Consider the following 26904-nt stretch of genomic DNA (forward strand, 5'->3'; position numbering starts at 1 on the left):
ATATGGGCGTGGACTTCGAAGGCTCCATTTGACATTGAACGTTTTCATTGGCTACTAGTATCGAACCAGGATGGGCTTTTACGTGGACTGACCAATAGGAATTGTGAAGAGGCGGGGTTTAAGTGGAGTGGTGAGCTTCAAGTATTGTAATCAGTTTTACTGCATGAGAAGAAAAACTATATTAAAAAAAGGACAATACAGAGACAAAAAAAAAACAATCTACTACTGTATTAGGTTTACAGTATTTTCTGTGATTGTTTCCCTTCGAAAAATGTATAAATCATAAACATAGGTACTTTATTTTATGTCTATTATTTATTTCGTATGTTGAAATACATAACTTGCATTGAAAGTTTTGTCATTGACACTGCATTTAAAATCTGGAATAGGTGTCATATTTAGATACATTTATTATTCAGGTTTCAAGGCTCTATCCTGTTAAGCCTGCCATACAGATATACATCTCTTCAAATAAATAATGTTTTATGCAAGACAGGAGGTAGAAACACAGCTCAGTGCCTTTATAAGGGTGTGTATGAGTGTGCCTGTATCTGTGTGCAGGCTGAGTGTGTATGTGTGTAAATTTTTAAAATTAGTTACATACATATGAGTGTCTCCAAAATGTGCCTTTACTGATATGGAGTCAATATCATCACTTAGTGAGCACACCAAAAAGACTTTCCAAAGATAAAAACTCCAATCTGACACGCATATATTGATATACTTGAAAATCCAGTATCCAGAGCTGCCAGACTCATCACATGTTCATTGTCACTGGAGTGTCAGCAGCCCAAGGTGGCTTCTTTTTTTCTTATTCTCCATTTAACCACCTACACACTACCCCTTGCAAGTCCAAAGGGAACCGTGCCAACACATAGTGTGAAGCACGACCTTTTAACAAATAATGTCTGTACATTTATTGCAAGAGACTCTTCATTTCATCAGAGTCATAGTGCAATTTACACCTCTTTATCTTACAGGATCAGGCTGCTTTAGCCTGTGTCATAGATATGCATGTGCATTTGAATAATTTTCAGACCCCATCAAAATCAAATTAGGATGCAGAGGCCTGTTTGGGGCCATCTGGCAGTAAACTTTGGAAACACTGCACATCTTTGATTCTGACCTTTCCCTTCAGCTATCTATTAACACAAACACATTTCAATCGCTACTATCATAGGTCTTGGGTGCAAGAGGAGAAAAAGTAATAAGCATTGTCAAAACATGCAGATAAAGACATTCTGAGGACATGTTACTTAGTTACACAGACGGTCAGGATCTAATGCATAAGGTTCCTGCTGTACTCGGGAGGCTGTAGCAAAACATGCACATATGCAAATCAAACCACCGTGTCCAAGGGGCCACCCACAGAGAATACATTGCAAAAGCTGAACGTGTGTCTGTGGCGTGCAGTACTGTCAGTGTTAGAAATGCTGGCTGCCTTTCTTTGAAGGCCAATGTGGGGACGTGAAAGTGTGGAAAAGTAGGAATCTGAATTGCAAAAAAACAAACAAAACAAAACAAAAACAAAAAAAAAAACATTGCAAAATTAGCAACTCGGTGAAGGGGTTTTAATGTGAGAGCATTTGTCCTCGTGTGCAACCTCATCTGTTTATCTTACATTGTACTCAGCTAACTATATGTTTATTGAGATGCATTTTTTTTTTTTTATCAATGGAAGACAAAATAAGGGTTTCTATGATCACTTCACCTGAGCGATCCTGTGGATATATAGCAATGTACAAAAGGGCCAGATGCATATTGCAACCCATTATTATGTAATAGATCGAATGTACATGTGAGTAAGTGGTTGTTGTAGCATGGAGTGCTTGTTGAGTTCTGTCTCCAGTCTTGAGGAAAAGATGTTTCCAGATGACTCTTGAGAGGGAGAAGGTGGAGATTACAGCAGAAAAGATGCTTCTGGTAGGTTGCTCTCAGCCGATAATGTTGTAATGTTGTTCTGTTGGAGGAAAGACCACGCTGGCCAGAAATAAGCATCAAATGACTGCTTCATTGATGTTGACCAGTGAATTAAGTGTGAGCTCTGGGTTGATGTTCCGAGTGATAAAGAGCACCACTGAATAAGGCCATTTGCACAGTTGGCTTCAGGAAACAGGAAGTGGCAAAGAGAAAAAGGAGGGAAGACTTTCAAAATATCAATACTAGATGTTTTTACTTGAATAAATCCTGCTCATCATCAACCTTCCTTTTTTTCCCTGCAACCCTGCCATCTTGTATACCTCCTATTTTCCTCCCCAATCCCTCCTTCACCCTCTTCTCCTCCTCACAGTGCAGACTCTGAGTAGAGAGCTCCCGATGACCCATGCGGTGGATAAGGCGTCACCAATCGACGTAGTGATGCTGTTGAGGAGGAGCTTAAATCTCCACAGCTGCGCAGGTGGATCCCCTCTGGTGCTCGGCCGCTGTAGTGCCGGTTGTGTCGACTGTCACTATGGGAGTGGTGGTGTCCACGATGATGAGGAGGATGATGAGTGTGCTGGTTGGACTGTTCTCGGCCGGTGCTCCATGGGGTCCGCAACACCTGACAATGATTTTATCAAGCAAACATTTAGACAAAAACTAGACAGCCTGATGAAGATAACTGGAGATGCACGTAACTCGTTGTAGAAAGGTAAGTAGAGGAGTAACATGATCTTCCATGTCTACAGGTGCATAAATGAAATTAGATTAAGCAGAGCTTGGTGTCATACTTGCTCCAGGGGTAGGTGGTTGGTGGCAGCACCCTCAGCTCCACTCCGCCTCTTAGGCCCCTGCCCTGTGCTCCCAGCATGCTCGGAGGAGGGAGCTAGGTTGCGTTTGGAGCGCTGCAGGAAACGAGCCACCAGAACTCGAGTCACCTGAAGGAAAAGAGAAAAGATCAGTGTAGGGGTGACAGAAATAGGGCAAACAAACAGCAGTCCAGCTGTTGCTAAGAAACACATGGGAACTGTGAAGTTCCGTTAACCCTGTCTTTTCAAGACTTGCCTTAAGGTCTCCGAGGGAACGGTGGCAGTCTTTAGGTAAACGCAGCGGCGACGTGGGTGGGGGTTTGGTGGGGACTTGCACCCCCGTGGCTGCTGATTTCATGCTGCCTTTCCTCGGCAAAGCTTCAGCAGGAGGCAAAGACGTGCGGGGCAACAGACATGCCTCAGACGATGGACCTTTGGAGACAGAAAGAGAAAAACGGAGAAAGCTTTTTACGCTCAGTAGACACTTCCATATCTGGCATAGCCGTGGGTGTTCTTTATATATAATAAGACAGCTTGTTGTCATGCTCTGCAACACAGACTAAGAGCATTATCATGTTTTTAAATGTTGCAATATAATATTCAGTTCGATAAAATGTAGGCTAATGAATATAGGCTACTTAAAATCTTAAAGATACAGACATGTAGAGTAATTCATGCAGTGAAGCCCCTTAACCATGGCTTATCTTTACCAAGTGTCAGCAAACATTCATAAATTAGACCATCTCAAAATAATGTAAACGAGGAGCTGGTGAATCACATTATTGTTTCCACAGCGGAATCTAATTTATCAATCTGTAATCAAATCACTGTTAATTTAGATGTTGTGGAGTTTCATGAATCACATCCACATGGGGACAGATTTGCATGTCTCCTCTGGTGCTTAAATCTACACTAGACTCTAATAATGTTTGATAAATGATGGCCATTAGCTGCTGAGATATATCTCATCAAAACAACATAGATGTGTTCTCTTTCAGACCAGTCAGACACCTGTACACCACATCTCAAAGCCCTTTATATAAAAGCTTTTACCTGTATCTATAGATGCTTTGCTGTCTCCAGAAACAAAGTCAACTAGAGAAGAGGGGACAAAAGGACAAGTTATGGAAACTGTAAAACTAAAGTTAAGAAATTTTCATGTTGGCGTTTGAATCACCTGTATCAGTCGAGGAGCCGAGGCCCGGCTCACTGTGTGACCTCACCAGGCGTAGCAGCCCTTCACTATCCCCTCTTACACCCTCTCCGTCCTTCTCACTCTTCCCTGCCCTTCGTCGAAGGTACAGTGGCTGATGTGGAAGGGGCGTCCCACTACCCTGACCACCGCCCTGCTCACTGGCAGCTGAGGAGGATGAAGCTGGAGCAGCAGAGGAGGTTGGAGCAGCTCCTTGGCGTGAGGGAGTGGAGGGGCGAACGCGAATCTCTGGGATGGAGGATCGCTGTTGAGAAGTGGAGCTCCCTATTGCTTCAAGCTGGGAACAGCTACTAGCTAGCATGGCCTGGCGACGCAAGACTGGAGACCTGGAGAACGACACAGGAGAACTCAGAATATGTGTGTACTAGTTACAGGCTTAATTGTGGATTTGATTTTAACTTAGAAATTATCTTACAGCCCAATAATTTTGCACTATGATGAGTAAAGAAAACACCATACACCACCATGTCTATGCCCTCACCTGTATGTGGTGGTGGCTGTGCTGGGAGAAGAGCAGGAGTTGGACCTCTCTCCTCTGAGGAAGCGCCTGGCTCTCGGTCCTCCTGCCAGAGGACTCTCTGGTGTTTGAGATTGAGGACCACGGAAGCTGAAGTACTCCCCTCCATCTCCCCCATCTCCCCCCTCACCAGCGGTCCTGTTGCCCCTCTCCCCGTGGTGCCTTAGCCCAACCTCCATAAGACAGGAGTCCTCAGATGGGGAGGAATCATCAGGGATGTCCACAATCTCTGACATCAACAGAGATCCACTGTCCATGGACACTGGTAAATATGAAATGGTAATCTGTTATTATGAAGACCAGGATCTACGTATGTAGAACTGTGTTATCTGAAGCGTATACCTCTGTGTGACAGGTAAAGTCCTTGTGTATGCTGAGTTTCCTTCATTTCATTGACTTTTTATACTCCGTTAAAGTCAGCAACTTACTCTGATCATTTTTCTGAATTGATTAGACAAGTTTTTAGATTAAGTTATTTTTTCTGGGCTATATTAATTGTGTTTTTATCATCAGATTTGATCTCATTTAGACAATTATCGACCTTTTAGTCTTTGTTTGGAGTTTACATTTAAATATGAACATTTTGCCTCAATTAATTAAATCAGGGTTGCAATGAACACTTATTTTCATTAGCAACTGTTCTGTTATATAATAATCAATTGATCATTTAGTATATAAAATGTCAGAAATGGGGAGAAAATATCGCTAGATTGTACAAATCTAAAGGCCTCTACTGTTTTCTTTTTTATTTTACCAAGATTTCAATAGTCAAAGAAATATTAAATTGGCAATTATATAAAAAAGAGCTTTTAATATTCACTATTATGATATTATTGATTCACTGTTAATCAGCTAATCGTTGAATTTAAATGTAACATTACCAACATTACCAACATTGCCACTGACTCCTGTCAACTAGTACAGGTGAACCTGTCACGATGTGATGTTTTCTCACCTTCTCCACTGAAGGCAGTAGAAGTTCCTCTCTCTCCAGACAGCTCAGTGCCGTGGGGGTCAAACATTGTTGCCTTAGCAGTCACAATAGAGAAGGATCAGCATGATCACTAGGTGCATCACACAGAACAAACAAACAAACAAACAAACAAACAAACACACACACACACACACGCTCACCTGGCTGACAGCTCTTTGTCCCATCACAGCTTCATAAGGAGGGGGGCAGTCAGTAGGGTACAGAGGGACAGGGCTCTCCATCGAGCCATTATAGGTGATGCTGGACATTAATACAAAAATAATCATCTTACACTCTGTTATCCAGGATGCTGATGTATATTAAAACACTGAAAGCGCCTGCTCTATGTTTGTTACCTCTGAGCGTCTGTCTCAGAGCTGCAGGTGTACTCAGGAGGATAGTAGGGAGGCGGAGGGATGGGTGGGACAAACTCCTCAAAGTCCATGATGTTGGTCAGGAAGGCATCCTGAGGAGTGGTGCATTCTGGGTTGACTGACCGAGAGCGATGGGGGGCCAGCTAGGCAGGGAGAATAGGAAACACAGCATTGTCCAACAGATAGATGGTTATAGGCTGTAACATTTGTACAAAGTGTTTTTAAAATGTGAAGCCTGAATTTCTTAAGGCAGCAGTATAGCTGAATTTCAGAGTACTTCAATGTAAAAAAAACAAAAAACTGCTAGTCTGGTAGATGTGAAATGTGCTGTGTCTGTACTCACCAGGTGCACAAGGTCCAGGGAGAAAATGTGAATACTGCAGGTCACAGTGGACAAAGTACAGATGATGGTGGAGAGAATGCTGAGACCACAAGCACTGAACAAAAGGTCCTGCAGAGAAGTATGCATTCAGAAAAATCACAAATCACAATTCCACAATAAACCAGCATATTATTTGTAGTAGAGTATATATATTAACTTGGGCAATAAATTGATAATACGGGTCTAGATACACATCCTACCCACCTTCAGCTGATGTCTGACTGAGTGGCAGTCAGCATTCAGGTAGAGGACCAGGTTCTCCTCCTCTGTGATGGAGCAGGTGTGAGGGGGCACGCAACACACACACAGACCATTCTCCACCTACACACATTCCCATACACAGAGGATTGGTGTGAAGTACTCATCTGCTCACTAAAAACATATTCACTCAAAACAAAAAACTATTTCTGGCACGCTCCCCGTGCATCTGGCTATAAGGGCATTTCAGCATGAGGCAGCAGACAACACTTGCATAATGTTGTGTACCTGGCAGGTGAGCATAGATTTGACCATCTGTGCATTCTGACAGGAGAGCATCGAGCCGGCCAAACTGAGGATCACACACACTGCAGATAGCAGCATGAACAGTGACACCTGTGGAGGAGCACAGAGATATGATATACAGCAGGGTGAGTTTTGTTCTTCTAACCAAAAACTACAGCCTGTAATTCCACTGAAAAACACACCGTCAGCCAGAGAGGTGTTTCCAAGGTCAAGAATAAACTCTGAACCTCAGTTTTTCACAGTCGTCAAAGTTGCCAGATAAATTGGACATCTACAACTGGGCAGACTCCATCTGCTGATGACGATCAGCTACTAAACTGAGCTTGTCGTGAAATTGGTTTCTCAACTTTTCACTTCAGTTCTTATCATTCTTGAATGGTACATATTTCGAATTGGTAAATATGTCAAATCACCACAACCTGGTTAAAAAACAGTGAACCTGGGCTTCTACGGCCCCTGGAGGTCTGGAGCCCGGGGAAACTCTTTGCCGTGTTTGTAATCCAGCCTTGCTCCATGGCACACAGTTCTACACTTATAGCTTAGAGACTTGAACGCTCCTTTTATCAGATGGAAATGTACATACCACCAGTGTCAAAGGTCTCCTCCATGAGATTATCCCAACTATTCCTGATGCCACCACCTGGTAACAAACACCACACAGACAAGAAGACACACACTTTAACATCTCTTGTTTCATTCTTAACGCTGCAAGTTGATGTCAGATTTACACTTACAAAGAAGCCAGCCCAGAATGGACAGGACTGCCTCACGCGAGCTGAGGAGGTGAAGGCCATGCTGGTGAAAGAGAAGGCCAGGACCATGGCCCCTAGGCCCAGGTGGCAAAGCCCCAGGTACAGGAGCAGCCGTGCACCACCAGGACCCCGGCCCGACATGCCCCTGCGGCTGTCTGACCAGCCTCGAGACCCCGAGGCAGAGGCCACGCTGCTGGAGTCTGACGGTGAAGGCATGACAGGCTCGTCTGTGAGCGGAGGAGGCCGGGAGAGGTTTCACACTCACTCTGGGTTTGTAAAAAAAAGTTTGGTTGTGTGGGTAGAAGCACAGGAGAGTAGAAGAGGGAGAGACATAAATGCTGGCTTCAGAGCTCCACTCTGTCACAATTATGCACCAAGCTCTCCACTGGCAGGTGCCATAGGTGCTGCGCAGTGCTCCATGGTGTGTGCACTATAGTCCAGTCAGTGAGTCCAAGAACTTTGTCAGCAGAAAGTTGAGAAATGAGCAGCTGCTACACACTCACAGCCACCTTACTCGCCTCATTTGACATTTCAGCCATGATACTAATGTTGCTTGAGTCAATACAGTGTCTCTTACACGCCGTGCAGTTCACAGGCCATTATAGCTTATAGAGTACAGTCTATACCATTCTCCTACTTCTCTGATTATAACAGTCTCACAAACTGAGCTAGTTTTTTTCCCCAGTCTTCACATCATTGTTATACTCATTTGCTTTTTGCTGCTCTCTCCTCTTCGTCTTCTGCCGTCCACCTCTCCCTCCTCTCGCCAGTGGCATTGCGGTAACTGGAGACCCGAGCAGGCCGCAAATTCTGAAGCATCCCAAAGAAAACCCAGCTGATCAGCAGCGATGACATGAGCCGGTCATTCCGTGGTCTGTCCACTCAGGAGGAGCTAATGTGAGCTCCCGCGACCTTATGTTAGGTCCTCATCCAGTCACCGACAAGAGGGGGGAAAAAAAAAATACGGTGTGGAGATCAAAAGCCCCAAGATCACATCGGGTTCGTTCGGGAAGCGGGACTAATTACCTCGACATGAACAGGAAAAAAATATCCTACATCGATTTTCAAACTGCACCAAAAATAGCAGCAGGGCTGGGATGAATCTTTCCTCGCGGGTTTCGATCTTTGACAACTCCACCTCGGGGGTTTTGCGGTGGTCCACACACACGCACCTAGACCCCCCCGCCCCCTCCTCCTCCTCCTCCTCCTCCTCGTCCTCCTCCTCCTTCTCGGCCTCGTTCCTCCCTGCAGTCACGCGGGCATCCCGTTCAGCCCGTGTGTTTGTATCTGTGTGTACATGTATCCAGGACGTTTACCTCACTGCCTCCCACCAAACGTCACATGAAGATAACAGCATAGCCAAGAGCCTACCTATGCCCGGGATAACATGTTGAAATCCTTCCACGTTTATCTTTAATTCTTCCTTTCACTCGCCCCTCCCTCTGCTGCCCTCACGCCTCTCCTCTGTTCCCCGGTGCAGCTCTGACACTGAAAGAGGAATGTATCGTGTTTGCAAACCGAAACCAGCCCGACGTGATGACAAGGCACGCAGAACGTGCAGGCAACTTGAAGATGCGGCAGAGCGCGCGCACACCGTTGTGATGCTGATGCTTGGAAGGAGGGGCGGTTGCCTAGCGACAGACTCCAGTTCCTGCTGCTGCAGCAACGAGGGGGAAAGAAAACATCACTGTACTGGCCGATGTACAGGGAGGATAGTAGTTAAAAAGAAGGCGAGAAGGGTTCAATTAGTGTCTCATAGGTGCCTGGTCTAATCCATATATGTCAACAAACAGATTAGAGCCATAAAGGGTTCGTAACTATATGGCTCTGTTACTGGTAAATACATAATATATTACTGCTTTATAGATCATTTTTAGCCATTAAAGAGAACAACTCTTAGGTTGCCAGGTTATGAAAAATCCACCTCCATAATGACATATATGTCTTTTTTGCTCGATTTTTATAGATCAAAATCCATTAATAAACTGCTTGACTTGACTCCACACAAGAGAAAAAAAATTATAAAATCTAGGAACAAGTGGTATATAATATTAGTGGCATAGTTATTGTACCAACACACAGTTTCAAACCACAACACACATCTCATGTTTACAGTTTTGCATTTTTATTCAGCAAGTGACAAAATCTTGTGGCAGGACTAAAAATACACTGAATGTGAAAGAAACTTGTTACAGGAAATAGTATATCTGGGCAGAAAAAAAAACTGTCAGGATCAGATGAGCACCTGTAATCAGAGTCATTTTGAATGATCTGAAAATTTCCTGAAGAGGAAGACTGTCAAGTCTGATGTAGCAAATGTGTGGTAGTGTTTAGTCAGAGATTTACCAGGCACTTCAGATAAAAGGCAAGATCCACTAAATCAATTCCAAATGAGGGACAGATGAGCACCACTGCTTCCCAGCCTCTCACATCCTGTCTATTCACTTGCTTTATCCATCATTCTTTTATCTCTCTACTCATCCCTCTCATATTGCACTTATCTCAGTTTCCATCCTCCACATTCTCAATCCCTTCATCTATTAAAACAAAGTGTTTGCTTCAGCCTCAACAAACAACCGACATGAACTTGTTTAAATCATTAACGCAAAGAGCATGTTTTCAATTTCTTATAGGATGTAACAATGAAATTTCTATGTCATGCACTCAGCGTGTTCAGAGTCATCTGGGGCTGTAGATTTTGTAGAATGCATCATAACAGCATTATAATAATGCTGTGCACTACTGAAACATCTCATCAATTCTCAACGGATATGCACAAAATAACCATAATGGAATGTAAATATAACTTCAGCCAACATTTAAAGCTCAATGTTCAGTTCATGACATCTATTTGTCAAAGTATGTATGAGCCACTAAAAATGCTGAGAAGCAAAATATGTCCCGTTTCTCATATGGCACTTAAGGAATGGGATGTCTACCTCTCTGTGCTCTTGTAATAGTATACAAACCATCTGAATTTGAAACAGTCAACTGACAAAAAATTGAAATTGCATTGCCAAACAAAGGTGTTTCATGACTTATTGTTCAATCATTTTAGCATTTCCATCTAATTTCCATCTAACAGAATCATTTAAATGCCCGTGGCCCCATGAATTTAATGACATTTTGGGCAAAAGACTACAACCAGGAGCCTGCTGTGTGAACTGTATGTAATGAATCAAAATACTTTATAACAAACTCTTCCTCTGCCACTGAACTACTAAAAGCTATTACTGCATGTGCTCACACTTACGCGGTGAATGAACTGGTTCCATTAAGCTGAAATTTGTTTGTTGTTTGTTTTACTAAAGAGCTACCCAGTCCAGAAAAGACTTTTAAAACACAGCTGAAGTTCTTCCAAGACATTAAACAGTGGTGATGTAGGGTTCATAATGTGGTGATAAGCTAAAGAAATACAGGGTGAGAAATAGAAATGTACAACCGTACTAAACATTGTGGGGACTGGTTTTTGAATTTGCATCAGGGCTCAGTTTAGGGCCATCGAAGACTCCACTTCACCAACTCTTCATGACTTTTACACACAGTAGAATTCGCAAAAAATATGTTCCATTTGTAATACAGGCACTATCTCAAAGGAGTAATCTATAAATAATTTTTTATGGCAAATTCTTGGGGAACAAAAGTACAAACTCTTGTAAAGGGAGTATCAATTGTTTAGCTATAAAAGCACTTTTTGCACCTGTGTGTATTTGACTTTTAAGTCCACCAGATGGAGACAGAAAACGTGTTGCGCTGTATTCCTCCAGTAATACTGGTGTGTTCTTAAATCTGTATTTGTATGGCATTATCTTCTGTGTGCTAGCTGGCACATCTAGAGAAGAACACACTTGGAGGTTTTTTTCTCTGTGCTGCTGGTGATCTTCACCTCTCGCCCTGTGGGGCCCTGCCAGACGAGCAAAAAACAGACAAAGAAAAAGAAATTACACACACAAGCAGTATAACATACATCTCTAATCCCATGTTTATGGAGGAACAAAAGCTTCAGTTTGGTGTTATTTGGTATAACAAGTCCGTTCTGACTCACTGGTTTCTTGCTGGATTTCTGTAGTATGTCACGTGCCAAAGCCAGAAAAGACTAAAGAAAACAAAAACATAAGACGAATGAGAGAAAATGAAAGTCAATGTCTGCAGCATATGTATACTATCATAAGAAAAGCAGCTTGTGAGTTTAAATTTAATGAAGTGTCAAGACAGTGTTTTGTTAGTCTGTGGTTTTTTTTCCGGCTCACCTCCTCGACATTAATGCTGGACTTTGCACTGGTCTCGAAGAACCTGATGCCATGATCCTTAGCCAGCTGTCAACCACAGACACGGAACTGGTTACAGGTCAGGATATGAGTGATCATAACTTAGGGCTTCTTATCTAAAGTCAATTCAAAGCTGGCATATCAAGAATGTGACATACTCTGTCCCTTCCTCAAATAATCACCACCTTGTATAAAGTTAAAAGAGACTCCATATTAATAATCTGTTGTTTCATTTTCTATTGTTTCTTTCTCACAATTAAACTACAGCAGCTCTTCATTCTTCGATCCATCTACCCACTATTCTGAAAGACAGTACTTTCTCAATACTGATACTTCAAAATTACATTTACAGCTTACAACACATGGGCTGTAATTACATTGCTGTGAATGTCGTCTCACCTTTTCTCCTGTCTCCTTGGAAACTTTCCGCTTCGCCTCAATGTCACACTTATTACCTAGCAACATCCGACTGACCCCAGCTGATGCATTCTGGGAAAGAGGGAACGCAATTAATTGATTAGGGCAAGTTGAGTTGGGGTGTACTTAGGTAAAGGTGCTTGCTTGGCGGCAGACACAGATAAAGAGATTAAAGGGAATGGACAGCAGAAGTCTTAACATGAAAGTCTGAACTGAACAACCAGAGTGATCTGCACTTGAGAGGCAATAACAGCAGCTGCTTGCAGCAGGAGAGCGGTCTCTGCGGTCACTGAAAGTATCAGATAAGATGTTTCATTAAAAATAAATAAAAGTAGGGCATATGTGGACGCTGACTGTGGGTCTGTATTCACAGTAATCGTAAGTCGTTGATTTAACGTCCATTTTATGAGATTGTGTGAAGGTATTTTACTACGCAGTGTTCATTCTTTGTATGAATACTTTCATATTTTCCTCACATTATGTCCTGGTGTGTCCAACAAATGAAATAGTAGTAAATGAAATACTACATTGTCTCAAAAAAAACAAACAACCTTGCCAGTGGAAAGGTTGGCTCACTTGGTGGTATTTAGCCATGTTTTGATTTGATCTGTTTAGATTTAGTTTTAGTCCTGTTGATAGATGAATAAGACAAAAAAAAAACAAAAACTCTTGTCCTTAGACAATAATCAGGTAAAACTATTTTTCACCGTGGACAGTTTTCGCTCAGGCTACGTCTTCAGTAGAAAGAAGCTTTAGGGCTGGAATATGTTTCGTGTGATTTGGATGTACTGACCCTTTAAAATCACCAGTTGTGCAATGACCCTAGCTTTGTTGTTGCAGTGAGTAAAGACCCGTACTCATGACTAATATGGCTCCCACTGACTATGCACTGTTTTTAAGTATTTCCTGCTTGCCTTTGTCATGGTTAAGTGGAAACAGACTCACTTCTTTGATGCTCTTCATCCAGTTCTGAATGTTTTCGAAGGACTTCTCGTCTGTGATGTCGTACACCAGGATGATGCCCTGACACACAGAGACGAGAGAGGGGGGAGAGGGGAGAGTCAGTCAAAGGTACAGAGCCAACACAAAGGGGCAGTGATGTCAGCCTGATTATCCACTCTGCTTGTTCTGCAGGCGTCCTGTGCTCACCATGGCCCCTCTGTAGTAGGCTGTTGTAATGGTCTTGAACCTCTCCTGCCCTGCTGTGTCCCTGCACAAAGCAACACACATTCAAAGTCAAAAAATGTGCACTGATGCGTGCGTAACTTGCAAAGGACTCAAAAACGCAACAGTAGTTAAGAGAAAGTTGTGAGAGATGTAGCAAAATGCAGAGTGATGCATTTAATGTGCATTTTACACTGAATTTAAATGTCGCTGTAACAACACCCTCACATGACATGAAGTGGCACTCTGTGGCGGCCATGTGTGATGGATACTTGCACAATAAACCCTGTCATAAAATCTTGATTTGGAGAACAAGAGGGAGGTTCCTCTTTCCTCTCAGTAAAATGAGACAGAGGCAGGCAGAAAACAGACGAACATGACTCAGTGTATCAGCTTGACCTGCCTCCACCAAATCACAGAACAACTCCAGAAAGCAACCGTCTGTCACCTCTTACCAGACTTGTAGTTTCACTTTCTTTCCGTCCACTTCAATGGTTTTCACTTTAAAGTCGATGCCTGAGAGATAACAAGAGGACAGAAAGAGCGTAGAGGAGGAGGAGGGGGGCAGAGAATGAGTTAAATACCTCAGATATGAACTAAAAACACACCCACCCAGGCACACACACACATTGCAGAATATATAGGTCACCCTCACTTGGGTGGGGACTGATTCATGGTCATTTTCACTGTGATTTTGACCCCTCAGTGCACTCCCGTCCACTGACAGACATAAAGGAAAGATGTACAGGCCTGAGGGATGCACTGTCTGTGAGTTATGTTTTCTTTTTCTTTTCTTTTTTTGTCCTGCTGGATGCACAAGCTGACAGACGGACAGACAGTAAGGGGCAGAGGAGGAGGGGGGCTGTCCTGTGCAAAAACTGAGCATGCCAGAAAGCCAACCATTCTTCTGGGAACGTAGAGATGGTAAAAGAGATAGGAATGAGGGTGGGTGGACCTTCTGAGAGCCAAGTGAGAGGAATGAGATCTGAGAGAGAGATCGGAGAGAGGGTCAGGGAAGAGACAGCACACACATTCAACAAACAGAAAGAAAGAGAGATAAAAGACAGAATGAAAATAAGAACAAATAAGAGAGCACAGACTAGTTGAGACATGAAAGCAGTCGGACAAACCAGTTTGTGCAGTGCCGGGCATCACATACAGGAAGAATGAAATGTCAGCAAACATTTGTCCTGCTCACATCCCAGGTTTCAGACAGGCCAATCATAAGCTGGTGCAGAAATGTCGTACAGGTTATAAGGCAAACATTACACTGTAACAACGTACCGATGGTGGAAATGTACGTGGAGTTGAAATTGTCCTCAGCGAAACGAATGATCAGACATGTTTTCCCCACTCCGCTGTCCCCGATGAGTAACAATTTGAAAAGGAAATCATACTTTTTCGCCATGGTTGGAGCTGTTCTTCAAAGTTAAAGCAGAACTCAAAGGGGATAAGTTGGAGTTGTCCCTCTATAAAAGATCCTTTTCATCGACGTACGCTTTAAATCTTGATTTCTTTCCTTATGATTCAAAACAAACGGGTTTTTAAAAAATGTTACCCCATGTAACGAGTGGATCAACTTTTCCTTTTTTCCTCGCAGACTTGTCACCGGTAAATTCCGATCCCCCTCAGTGCTTCTGGATAGAGTGAGCTGGATAAAGAAATACACTCCATCCAAAGTTAAACTATCTACTGCAGATCAGCCTTCATCATCAAATCTATTCGAGGTGCATTTTACAGTCCTCCGACAGTCAGTATCACTCCATTTACAAACATACCGGGGTGGCTACGTGTTTTTTCAGCCTCCAAAAAAAAACTTGCTGTCGGCCCAGATCCCAGATCCGCTGAAAGGCTACGTAGTGTGGGAGTGCTTCATGGGAGTTAATGGCACAGACCTGCGGGCACCCAGTATGATCACTAGATGGCGCCGTTTGATCAGAAGATGTATAACTATAGCACATCTGAGGGGACGTGAAAAGCTATGTCTATGTACAGAGACCTCACAAAGCGAACTGTAGATTCATAAATGATCAAAAATTATGCAAGCATAATAAATAAATAAAAACATCCTTGTAAGGAATTTGTGTGGTAATGTTTGATGCATCCTCCTCTTTTTCTTTTCTTCTTCTTTCTCTTCTCTTCTTTAGATGAAACGCATCATAAAGCGGATTGAGTTTTCTCCTTGATATGAAATATGGCATAGTAGGCCATATGTTAGTAGAATATGAATGTGCTAGATAAATAACCCTTGCCTTGCCCATCAGAATATCTACAAAAAATGCCACCGCATTGACATCATTAATATGCATATGTGTGATTTGTTTAGGCCCTCCACCATCATCCATCCATCATTCATTTGCAGAGTGTCAGTGCCAACATTTCAGCAGTTTCACTACAACCTGCGCCACCCTCAGGCAAGAATAAACAATACAAACAGAGAAGTTTGACACTGATTCCCCCAATTGGCAATGGGAGTTTGCAGTCTGCAGTTTTCCATCTAAGAAAAGTAAATGTGTTTGTTGTTTGTGTTTTTCACTCCACTCACATATAAAAAGAAGTCTTCAATGGCTGTATTTGGTGTTACATAACAAGACGTTTAATTAATTTGGCCCATGGCCCATTTCATGATAGGTTAGATTAACAACCAGGAAAAGCTGGCAACTGCCCAAGGGCCACAGCCCCCAGAAGCCCCATATTTACTCCAAACCATTTGGGTCTCCATAATTTGATTGATTGCAAATTTGTTGGTAATTTGCACCATTAAAGCACTACAATATCACAGGTCCTATGATTTTAGTTTTGACACCTGCAGTGTGGCCGTTTGTAAAGTTATGTTTTATGAAATTGCTTTCATTTTTCCTGTGTGCCAAGTAATTAACACACACACACACAAAAAAAACTCAAGCAAAGTGTTATTATTCCTTCATGGAAGTAGCTACTGTAAGGCTGCAACCAAGAATTACTTTCATTATCTATACATCTGACATTTATTTTCTTTAATAACGGATTGATTGCTCAATAAATAAAATGTCAGGACATAATGAAAAACATCCATCATTATTCCCTTCCCCCGAAGTTAACATTTTCTTGTTTTTCTAACCAGCTATGGTAAACCCATGATGTTGGGTTTACTGTCATGTTTGAGAAGCAGCGAATTTTAATCATTTTATTTAACAGATTAACCAAAATAGCTAATGTTCTGTCAATCAACTAATTGATTAATCAACTAATGATTTCAGCTTTCGAGTAGGCTATTGATTGGTTTCTGGGTGCCTGAGTCAATAGAAAATGACGTTATTGTGTAGTTGGAGGTTAACATATTAATACAAATATGTTAAATTGTATCTTATGTAAAAAACATAAACACACACAAATACCAACAAAAAAAAAAAAAAAAGTTTTTGTAGGTTTTTCTTCCTCCGGATCTTCACGCAACAGTTTCCGGTACGTAGCTAAAGAAGGATTTCTATTTCCGGTAAGCGTCCACACGCGCAGACATGCCTGTAAGTAACGCCACACGTTTCTATCATTGCCATCAGTCATTTAAGAAGTATTTTGACGAGAAAAATTTAATGTAAAATGTGTTTTATTTATGTTTAAGTCAACGTGTCGATGTCGCGGTACCGCAAATGTAAAGATCTGAAAACAGACGCAAAATGGCGAAACACGTGGATAACAAAGCAGCCCACGCTGCTCCCTGACAGCAGTCCGAGCAAACTTAAATTTTACTAATTTCACACCGACATCAAGATCATTACAGGTTAAACTCGTTTTGTGTTTTCATTTATCAATAACAAAATGTGTGTGTTTGATCATTTTCTGCGATGGTTGTGGCTGTTTCCGCGTTTTTTCGCGTCCTTTCTCTTTTACTTTCCTTTAATCTCACGACGTCTCATTTAAAATCTGCAAAGATATCTCGACCTTTACCCTCCTGTTATCATGCCGTAAAGTTTCTTACTGTGACTTTCTGGAAAAACTTAAAATGTTAATACTGATGATTATGTTTGATTTCGTTTCAGCTCGCAAAGGATTTGTTGCACCCAACCCCCGAGGAGGAAAAGAGGAGACACAAGAAAAAGCGTCTTGTCCAGAGTCCTAATTCATATTTTATGGATGTCAAATGTCCAGGTCAGTTTGTTTATGTAGCAGCCTGCCCACATCCTCGGATTCAGATAAGACAGTGCAGCATTAGATAAACAGAGAGGAAAACAGGTGTTGAATAACTCAAGTGCTGTGCTTACTTTAAGTTCGGTTTTAAAGTGGTAATTTACCAAACGTTTAACACGTTTCCCTTCTATAAGATTTTACCTATTTATATTTTTGGGTTTAGTGTACTTTTATACCATCCCGTAAGAGTAAAAGGTAATGGAAATTAAAAAATAACAATTTTAAAAATAAATATTAGACACAATAGTAACAGTTTTAGTGTTGCAACTAAGTTATTTTTATGATGATTAATCTCAGCCTTTTCTTTTTTTGATAAATTGATTTTCCTGTCAGGAAATACTGAAATGTGAACTTCCCTTTTTCTCAAAGTCCAAGATGACATTTTCAAATGTCTTGTTTTGCCCGAAAGTCCACACTGCACAGAGATTCAGTTTTTAGTATCATGTAAAACAGAAAAATAAAGAAGTCTTTACATTTGTGAGACTGAAAACAGAATTTTTTTGCCATATATTAAATTAAAAATTACTTTAATAAATGAGTTATGTAGATAGTTTCTGATTAGTTTTTCTATTGGTTGATAAACTAATTGTTGCAGCTCTTAATTATTTCTAAGCAATACTTAAAGCTTTCATATTTGAGTAAATTTTTTGAAACAAATGTAAACACTAAATGCAAGACTTGTTTTTTATTGTAGAGTAATTTAATTGTGATTTTAAAGATTTTATCTAAAGGAAAGTAAAGATTTTGAGTACTTCCCCTACATCTACATGACATTATACAGTTGCAATCGGACATATTCAATTCCCCTCACACTAGAAGGTATTATGGTGTTGTGTATAGAATTTAATGAAAATATACAATAAGTTTTGATAAACAGAGCAATAATATTTATTGATACATACAAGCATTTGTTATAACATAAGTTGACATAGATTTGAGTTTAAATGAAAAACATTTAATTCTCTTGACAAATGTCCATGTGATCAATGATTCAGCCCCTGACTTCGATACTTGTTAGAGCATCCTTTTGCTTTGATAACTTTAATAAGCGTTTTCAGAAAGTGCTGACAAGCTTCTGACACCTCATGGAATCTTTACACATTCTTCTCATGAAGAAGGTTCCTGCTCATTGAGGTTTTATGGCCGCTGCGTTGCAGCTACTTATTTAAAACTCCATCAAAGATTTTCTATGGGATTTAAATCTGGAGACTGAGAAGGCCACTCTGATATTCCACAACTGATGCCTTAACCAGGGATCATTATCTTGCTGTAGAGTCCGATAATCACCATGGTTGAAGTTCACCTCAGAGGGCATAACATTCCTCCTCAAAATAGCTGAGTATCTCTGTGAATCCATGATACAAGTCGCATTCAAGTCGCCCCACCTTCACGCTTGACCGGGGGGATAGTGTTCTTCCTGATGAGATGGCTTAGGCCTCTTGAGGAAATATTGGGCTTTCTGTGCAATAAGTTTTGAACTTCTGTACAATGCTCCTAATCTCTAGGAATGGTGAAGATCTTGGAAATTGTCTCACACCCATTGCCTTTTAGGTGCAATATAATAATCATCTCTCTCACCTTTTGTGACAGCTGCTTATTCTTCACCACGGTTGGAACACACCTTGAACACATTCCTGGGTAGTGCTTATACAAACACATCGCAGCTGCAGCAAATAAAGGGTCATTTTTAAGTTCCCAGTGGGTTAATTCAGGTCAGAACAGACTCGCAATTGGTTGTAAAATCAGCAATTTTATATTGGGGTTGAATAATTGAGACATGGCATTAACAGCATACCCTGCTACTCTAAAATACCACATCACTTTATTTGTTCATTTGATGTATCATTCAACTGATAAAGACAAAAGCTAAATCCACCTCTGCAGTAAAGTACCTATTTCATAAGTGTATAAATACTTACTTTCTTTGGGGGAATCAATACTTCCAATTGCAATTGTAGAAAGACTTGCCTTTATGTGTTGCCCTTTCATTGTTCCCTTAGTGATCGGGGTGTCAAATAAGGCATACAATGACACTTGTGGTTGTCTGTGAAATGAGCTTCAAGTGACTCATTTACACAAACAGCTGCAAGGACACAGCAGAGATCAGAGTACATTTGATTATGCAATGGTTAAGTGTTTGGCAGTGGGCTGTTGTTTTGGTTCTTTTGTGTAGTTGTTTTATGTTATCCCATTAAATGATTTGTGTGGTTATGTGCTGTTTGCAGGCTGTTACAAGATCACCACAGTATTCAGTCACGCTCAGACTGTAGTGCTGTGTGTCGGCTGTTCCACAGTCCTCTGCCAGCCTACAGGAGGGAAGGCTCGACTGACAGAAGGTACGACACACTGTTAAATTCAACATGCGTGCTGAGGAAAACTTGTTACCTTTGCATCTTAAATATGTGTTGCAATGCACATCCACATATAAAAACTCACGCCTTCAGATAAATGTGTCATGTGTCAGTATGGAGTTTTCTATGATCTATTTTTGTGCAAGTGTTACACATGCTTGAATAATTGATCATTAAGCAATTGCGAGTGTGGGCTACTTTTAACACTGCATGACAGAAGGCATCACATGTCCTAGTACAGTAGAGTTCTGCATGGGCCTGAACCCGCCTCATATTCATAAGTCCCAACCTCCCACATCTGGTGTCACATTTGAGACCTGAACCCACCCAAAGATATATATTTGCTTTATTCCATTTATTACTGTTATCTCACCAGGCTAATGCAGCATAAGTACCAGTAACACACCAGGTGGATACCTGGCCTGAGACCCCAGAGGCCTGAAAACAATCTGGTCCTGTGCAAATATCAACATAAATATCATCAACACATGCATCATTTTCTCATCCTGTGACCCTGTATTGTAAAGTGCCCCTTCTTTAAAATGTTATTTTAACGCCTTAATCATTGTAAAACTTCATTGTACGCACGTAGTGAATATTCTTACATAAAGGGGTGTTGCGTCAAGTAGCCACAAACTGAGATGCAGAAAACCTGGTGGTATTTAAGCATAAATAAAGTATAGTGATGGGTTTCTGGGTGCAGCAGTTGTTTTGGCTCAGTTAGAAGGAGAAAAACAGAAATTGATTAATAAAATTACATTTGAAAATTATCGTAGCTGAACCTCGCCCAAGCTCAAAGCAAACAAAAGCACAGCAAAATGTTCCAAAACTTAATATTTTGTCTGGGCCTCTTGGGCTGGGGTCAGGTGGCAGAACTTCACTGTACAAAACATCTCTGAACTAACACCTGGATATTTGCCTTTGTGTTGCCCTTTCATTGTATTATTCATGAACAGGGTGTCAACTAAGGCATACAGTGACTCTTGTGGTTGTGACAGAAATTCATCATCACTGATCCATTTCTTCACAAACAACTGCAAGCACAAACTTACACACGCTTTTCCATTCACAAACATTTCTTTAGACTTCTCGGAAAAATTACATCAGAAAGTAGTTCCAGCTAATCTGTCTCTTCTGATAAAAGTTCTGATAGGAAATGATGAGAATTGCTTCACCACTGTGAAGAAATGTTCATGCACTGTACAGTACATTAGTGAATTGGATGAGCTTTTAGGTCAAGGTTTCTTACCGACGTGCTCATTGTCCCACCCACTCTATCATCTGCTCTGCTGCCGTGGTAACCAAGGGCTTCTCAATGCACTCTGCTCTGAGTTACTATGGGTGCAGCTTTAACCCTTGGCACTAAAACCACTTTGGCGGTGATTCAGTCTGAAAGGGCAGAAAGCAACATGAATTTTAGTGTTTTCTATATTGCACCCTTCTCAGTCAGTTTTATACGCTCTGCCTGCTACAGTGACGAGCTTTGTTACTGTTAATCCTTTCTAAATCTTGTTTGCAGTTACAATTACAGTGACAATTTGACAGTAAGCTGTTTAATAGGGACATGTAACTAAAATTGATCCACAATTCTCTGTTCCAGTTTCTGAAATGTCAGAAATGTTCCCAATTTTCAGAATTTTACATGCTAAATTTATTCAGCTAGAAAATACTGAACAGATTCAATAATGAAAATAAATTAGTTGCACCCTAATTGCATTGCCTTTTACTGAAAGGTTATTTACTAATCTTGATTTGATCCTCATTTGCACAAACAGGATGCACAAAATGTTAGTTACAAGACAGTCAGCAGCACCGTTGTATTGTTTTTTTTTTTTTTGTTAATATTGTAATTAATCAGTCTCTCTCTCTGTATCATCAGGCTGCTCATTCAGGAGGAAACAGCACTAGTTTGACCAGACGAGGCTGGACACCATCGAGGAAGAGAGAACACAACTTGATACACATCAAGTTACACTGCCATGGAGCTGATGCAACAAACAGGGAATGGAGAGTGGGAATGCCAATAATGTCATACTAGAAAAAGTCTATCCAAAAAAAATTCTTGGCCCTGTTTAATCCCACCAAGTACCACATAAATTCTTCTCTCTTAATAAACTTAGGTTGTTTTTTTTGTTAAAATAATCTTGTATCTTTGTCATCCAGTTTCTTGTTTTTAATCTCTTGAAGGTTCTTCGATGTCATTTGTCTGGTAAAGATCAGGGCGTTTGAGGACAGTGTGGCCTCAACGGGTTTTTGCGTCTGTTAGCATTACACCCTTCAGTGATTAAGCACAAACATTTAGAGCAATGTGAGGGTATAAGATGAGCCTTGCAGATATTGCCCAGCAGTTGCTCAGCACCTTTGAAAACACTTAACCAGTTCCAGGAAAGGAGACATTGTGGCTGAAATTGCAAATTACATCCAACAATCTGTCCTCTGTTACAACGTTTTATAATAAAAAAATTGCACTTTGCAAAGCTGAATATTGATGTAAGACAGACATTAACAGATACTATATACCTATGCCAAGTGAAAGCCACAGTGAAGTAAACATTTTATTAAAAGGTAGACTGATTTTCTCAGTGCCTGCTCCAAAGTCAGTGGCGTCGGTGCAGCTGCCCCCCCCCCCCCGAACGAGGGTTGATTCAGGGGAAAGTCATCTCCGGCTCTTCCTGTGTTTCCTGTTGCTTGTAAAACAAACACAGTGATGTGACACCAAATGGCATCACAATGAACATTGTGGTTGTGAATTTACTGCTTCTAAGCTTCCTGTGAAAATGATAATGTGGGATGAATTCTTGTCAAGTTGCAAAAAAACAACTCACTAGTTTAAGAATAGTGGGAATAACTTGACGATTCAAACTAAGATTTGTGACCTACAGTTTATTCACAGCTTTTGTTTAAGGCTTGTGAGCATGTAGGCCATTTGCACAGTCTGTATGTGACAGCTTTGAGTTGTACTTTGAAAAGACAAATTAAATCAAGGGAGGGAGTGATTCAATGATAGCTATCTTGTTGCTATAGTGACATTTTTCTTTTGTCTTGCTTGTACATTGGACACAGCTTACAAATAAAATCAAGGGAAATATAATTCTGATGTGCCTCCTGGTTACTGAATGAGTAATACAAAAATAAATTATAAAAATATAATTCTACATTCATTCATTTTTCACTGGTTTACCACTTAAATCTCATTTACTCCATAGTCTCAAATTGTTTTTAAGGGATTAACAGTTGCAGACAGCATTTCCACACATCCACTGCATGGTGTATAGCTTTAACTGTATTTCACTGTATTCTGTTACACAAACAGTCTCGTGAAGCACCAGAATAGGAGCTGTGTTAGTTTGGACAGCTTTTAAAACTGAAAAAGACTTATATTACCAGTATATGTACTAACAAGCAGACTTGCCAATAACAACCTATTTGATAGACAACAGGACAATTTCAGTAATCACCATGGGCTGAAAACCACGTTGTTATTTGGACACAGTAATAATGAGCTAATTTGATGCTTTGTTGCCTTTTCTACTGTAAACAGATGATTGCGGGAGAACCTCTGAAACTGACCTGTGGACGCCTGGCTCCCTGTAAGGTCACTGATTGTTTTGATGTCTGACTGCTGGATATAATTATACAGGTGGAGTGGAGACAGGGTCTGAACCCTGTCCAGTGAGGTTGTGACAGACAGCTCTATTTATGAGCTCTACTTTTAAGTATCAGGGCACACACATTACATAATCTGTGAAAATATAGCTAAGGGGAAGTATGGCCAATGTCCAAACATGATTTTTCAAAGCACATAGCCCAAAACTGATCAAACTAAGTGTCTTTTGGTAATAATTTTTTTGAACTGTTCACATTTAACACCTGGTATTTATATGTTACTTAGAACCAATATGTTGACTGTAAAAGCTTTTGATTTTCATCCATTACGGCGTGTCCCAATAGCCAATTGGTTAAGATGCATGTGAGTGTCATCCATTACATTCTTGCTAGGGCCCTTTGTTGTTTGTCATAACCCTCTCTATCCCGTCTTGCTTCCTCTATGTCTCTATACTGTCACTTGTCCAGTAAAAAAAAACAATACTAACTTAATTAATCTGTTTGGACAAACTGATATCACGGCAGTATATGTGCACCAACAGTAGTAAAACTCAACTGATAATGAGTTCATACTAAGTTGAACATTAACATAAAGGCCCGTAAACTGAACCTTTTCTTTCAGCGGTCATAATGCTGTGTCAACAGAGAATGGCAGCTGATAAGAAGGAACAGCTTGTTTTGTCTGTAAATGGAATTTATTCATGTTAAGGTTGTATATGCACAGATTTCATACTAAATAACAGAATTTTGCTTTTATGTGCACATGAGACTTTAAATACACTCTAATGCTCAATGATGGATCTTAAACGGCTGTGTAACAAATTCTGTGTATGTTTTTCTGTGTATGTTTTTCTGTGTATGCTTGTGTGAGACGTACCTTGAAGGATGACAGCACGTCCTTGGTGCCCATCACAGTGTGCTCCACCCCAGGCTGAGGGCCAGTTGGGGACAGGGTTGACATGGAGCAGTGGAAAGCCAGCAGGTAGGGGTAGTGTCTGTGGGACACCTGAGAGCAGCTGTGACAGGGAAGGGACTGACCCTGCAAAGAGGCCTAGAGAGAGAGAAAGAGAGAGAGAGAGAGAGAAAGGAGAGGGCCAGTAGGGAGCAGCTGGAAAACAGACCCTTCTTGAGAGTGGACAGACACTCGAAATCTGTACACATCTGCCGTGAATAAAAGATAGAGGGAGAGTCCACTTCTTTTTCTAAAGATTATGTGATGATAGTGTGGTGCCTGTATAATGTGAAGCTGTAGGCAGGGGGAGCTAAAGTGCAACATCTCAGGGTGCAACTTTGCTCTGTGTAGCTGTCCTCTGGGATAAGGTGCATGAAGACACACATTAAGAGCAGTCAAAAAATATGCTTCTGGGTGGGACTACTGGTTCATACTGGTCTATACTGGTCACACATATTAATAAGTGTAGAAGTTCTGACCGTTGTTTTTGAATTCCTTGTCTCCACTTTACGCTGGAGACACTAAATGCATCCCATAGATACATAGACTCTCTAAATTTGTGTATTTATACATGCATCTGTAAACTCCCCTTACTTGTGTCAGGACATGCTGTCCAATGGCCTTTAGAGGACAATCACTTTCCCAGGATCCTTTTGGCCTCTCCTGAAACTCCTGATGAAACACTCTACTGACCTGACAGACAATCTGATTTGTTGCATGCTAATCTGTTTGTGTGTTACTGAGGTCCTCAGTGCATCCTCCATGTAGCTGTAGCAGGAAGTACACGTCGGGGAATGTAGTCAGTGAGGGAGGTGTTGATGGGGCCCACCCCAAGACTCTTTATCCTGCAGACCAAAGCTGGACATTGAAAACTGCCTTTCAAAATCTGAAGTCATCTGAGCCAGGGCGCCTCTGAGTGGGAGGCAAAGAGGAGGATGGGACAGGAGGATCGATGTCAAAGGGCAGAAAAATCATTCGGAGACATAAGCTATATGAGTTTTTACAGTATTGATCTGAGCAGTTTGCATGAAAGAGGGAGAAAGACAGAAAAAGAACCATAAATTGTATAGAGATAGAGAAGAGTGTACAGGAAAGGATGTAGGGGTAATGAGTGTGTGTGTGTGTGTGTGTGTGTGTGTGTGTGTGTGTGTGTGTGTGTGTGTGTGTGTGTGTGTGAAACTATTGTCTGAAGTTGTCACAGAAGAGCATCCTGTGACAAAAGGAAGACAGGCTGACTTGGCCCTGCCACGCTGTACACAAGAGAGACCTACAGTTCATCTGCACCTACACACACACACACGCACAAAATTTGGTTTATTTGAGTTTCTCCTTTGCCAAGGACGGAGCCATTACACATCATTAGTATCCGGTGCACAATTAACTGACCTGAACACTGATGAGCAGGGTCTGGCTGACCCCACATGTCTCCATGGCAACAACCTCTAGCAGAGCAGAGCCACTGTCTGGGCCACTTGTCAGAACCCCCTGGGAGTCCACAGTGACAAGCCGTGTCCTGTCACACACTGACACAGAGCGTGGTGCACGGGGCAGATGGCGTCTCTGGTACACGAGACAACAACACACAGTGGCTATGACAAACAGACTCTTGATTTCTGGGCAAAATTTATATTCCACTGCTGGAAGTTATTAAACCCTTTAGGACTGAGTATCAAGGACACTTCAGCAGGTGCTTACTGTTGTAAAACTTTAAACTCAGCACTCAGTCTTCCAGCTCTCTACCCTGTTGCCTGCCATGCCATACAGAAAGACATGTGCACGCCCACACAGACAGAATCTATTGAATCTTCATTTTGAACATTAAAAACAATTGAAAATGAGATCAAAAAATTATTAATGCCAAAATGAGCTAGTGCTAATTGGATTGTAAAAACACCATTTGCAGCACGCTCACAGTTTAATTGCTTATGTAGTTGTAATGACTTTAATGACTGGATGATCTATGGCACAATCAGCAGGTCATTTGCTTAATCTCCCAGTTTTCCACACTATCTATAATTGTGTCTGCTCTGTGACAGGATCCTGTTTACCGTTTATTGCGTCGAGCAGTGTCTTTTTGCCACAGGAATCTTTCTAAAGTATGTGTGGAAATGTACTACAGTCAGATCTTGCTACACGAGGAGAGACTAAAGTAAAGAAGGACAGCAAAAGAAAAATCTTTTGGTTGGACAGGTTTCACATCTTCCATGTCCAGGTAAAAAAAAAATAAATATGATGAAATGTGAGTGTAAGCAGAAGTGGTTTAGGGTGGGTCTGCTCTGCTGCATGCCAGAGCTCTACTGTAAAAAGTTGATAAATTAGTACACATATGCTTAAAGACACGCACATGACACATCTATACCATGCACATACACACAAGTTTGCTTACATGCAAATGGAAACCAGAAAGGAACACACACAACACACACCTCTGCAGGGGAGAGGGTCACCGTGATGGATGCTATTCCTGAATGGCCGTGAGCATTAACAGCCTGGCGACCTGGTAAAAAAAATCATGTCAATTTGGCACAGCTTGAA

General features: G+C 41.3%; 3 protein-coding genes and 2 non-coding genes across 5 annotated transcripts; 3 read left to right on the plus strand and 2 right to left on the minus strand.

Annotated features, from left to right (window-relative positions):
• Positions 1-392: 392 nt before the first annotated feature.
• entrep3 (endosomal transmembrane epsin interactor 3) lies at positions 393-8620 on the minus strand. Its single transcript, XM_023402413.2, has 14 exons — positions 7427-8620; positions 7276-7332; positions 6675-6782; positions 6393-6509; positions 6150-6257; positions 5789-5949; positions 5594-5693; positions 5415-5487; positions 4424-4721; positions 3907-4268; positions 3783-3824; positions 2986-3161; positions 2712-2858; positions 393-2542 (listed from the first exon to the last, which is right to left on the minus strand). Exons 1-14 carry the CDS (start codon positions 7658-7660, stop codon positions 2285-2287), a joined length of 2241 nt encoding a protein of 746 aa, XP_023258181.1. The 5' UTR covers positions 7661-8620; the 3' UTR covers positions 393-2284.
• A 927-nt stretch (positions 8621-9547) lies between these two features.
• rab13 (RAB13, member RAS oncogene family) lies at positions 9548-15143 on the minus strand. Its single transcript, XM_023402404.2, has 8 exons — positions 14578-15143; positions 13749-13809; positions 13279-13339; positions 13075-13152; positions 12112-12201; positions 11695-11760; positions 11490-11540; positions 9548-11348 (listed from the first exon to the last, which is right to left on the minus strand). Exons 1-8 carry the CDS (start codon positions 14699-14701, stop codon positions 11277-11279), a joined length of 603 nt encoding a protein of 200 aa, XP_023258172.1. The 5' UTR covers positions 14702-15143; the 3' UTR covers positions 9548-11276.
• Positions 15144-16730: 1587 nt separating this feature from the next.
• rps27.2 (ribosomal protein S27, isoform 2) lies at positions 16731-22902 on the plus strand. The gene is made up of 4 exons (XM_023402399.1): positions 16731-16796; positions 17313-17421; positions 19686-19796; positions 21691-22902. Exons 1-4 carry the CDS (start codon positions 16791-16793, stop codon positions 21717-21719), a joined length of 255 nt encoding a protein of 84 aa, XP_023258167.1. The 5' UTR covers positions 16731-16790; the 3' UTR covers positions 21720-22902.
• On the plus strand, positions 19426-19557 carry LOC111652211 (small nucleolar RNA SNORA13). Its single transcript, XR_002760587.1, has one exon. It is a non-coding gene; the product is annotated as a small nucleolar RNA SNORA13 (small nucleolar RNA).
• Positions 20728-20859, plus strand: LOC111652213 (small nucleolar RNA SNORA13). The gene has a single exon (XR_002760588.1). It is a non-coding gene; the product is annotated as a small nucleolar RNA SNORA13 (small nucleolar RNA).
• Positions 22903-26904: the final 4002 nt, after the last annotated feature.

The sequence above is a fragment of the Seriola lalandi genome, unplaced genomic scaffold (assembly GCF_002814215.2).
Source record: "Seriola lalandi dorsalis isolate HSWRI2012SDOR001 ecotype SW California unplaced genomic scaffold, Sedor1 jcf7180002053930, whole genome shotgun sequence".
NCBI classification, from domain to species: domain Eukaryota; kingdom Metazoa; phylum Chordata; class Actinopteri; order Carangiformes; family Carangidae; genus Seriola; species Seriola lalandi.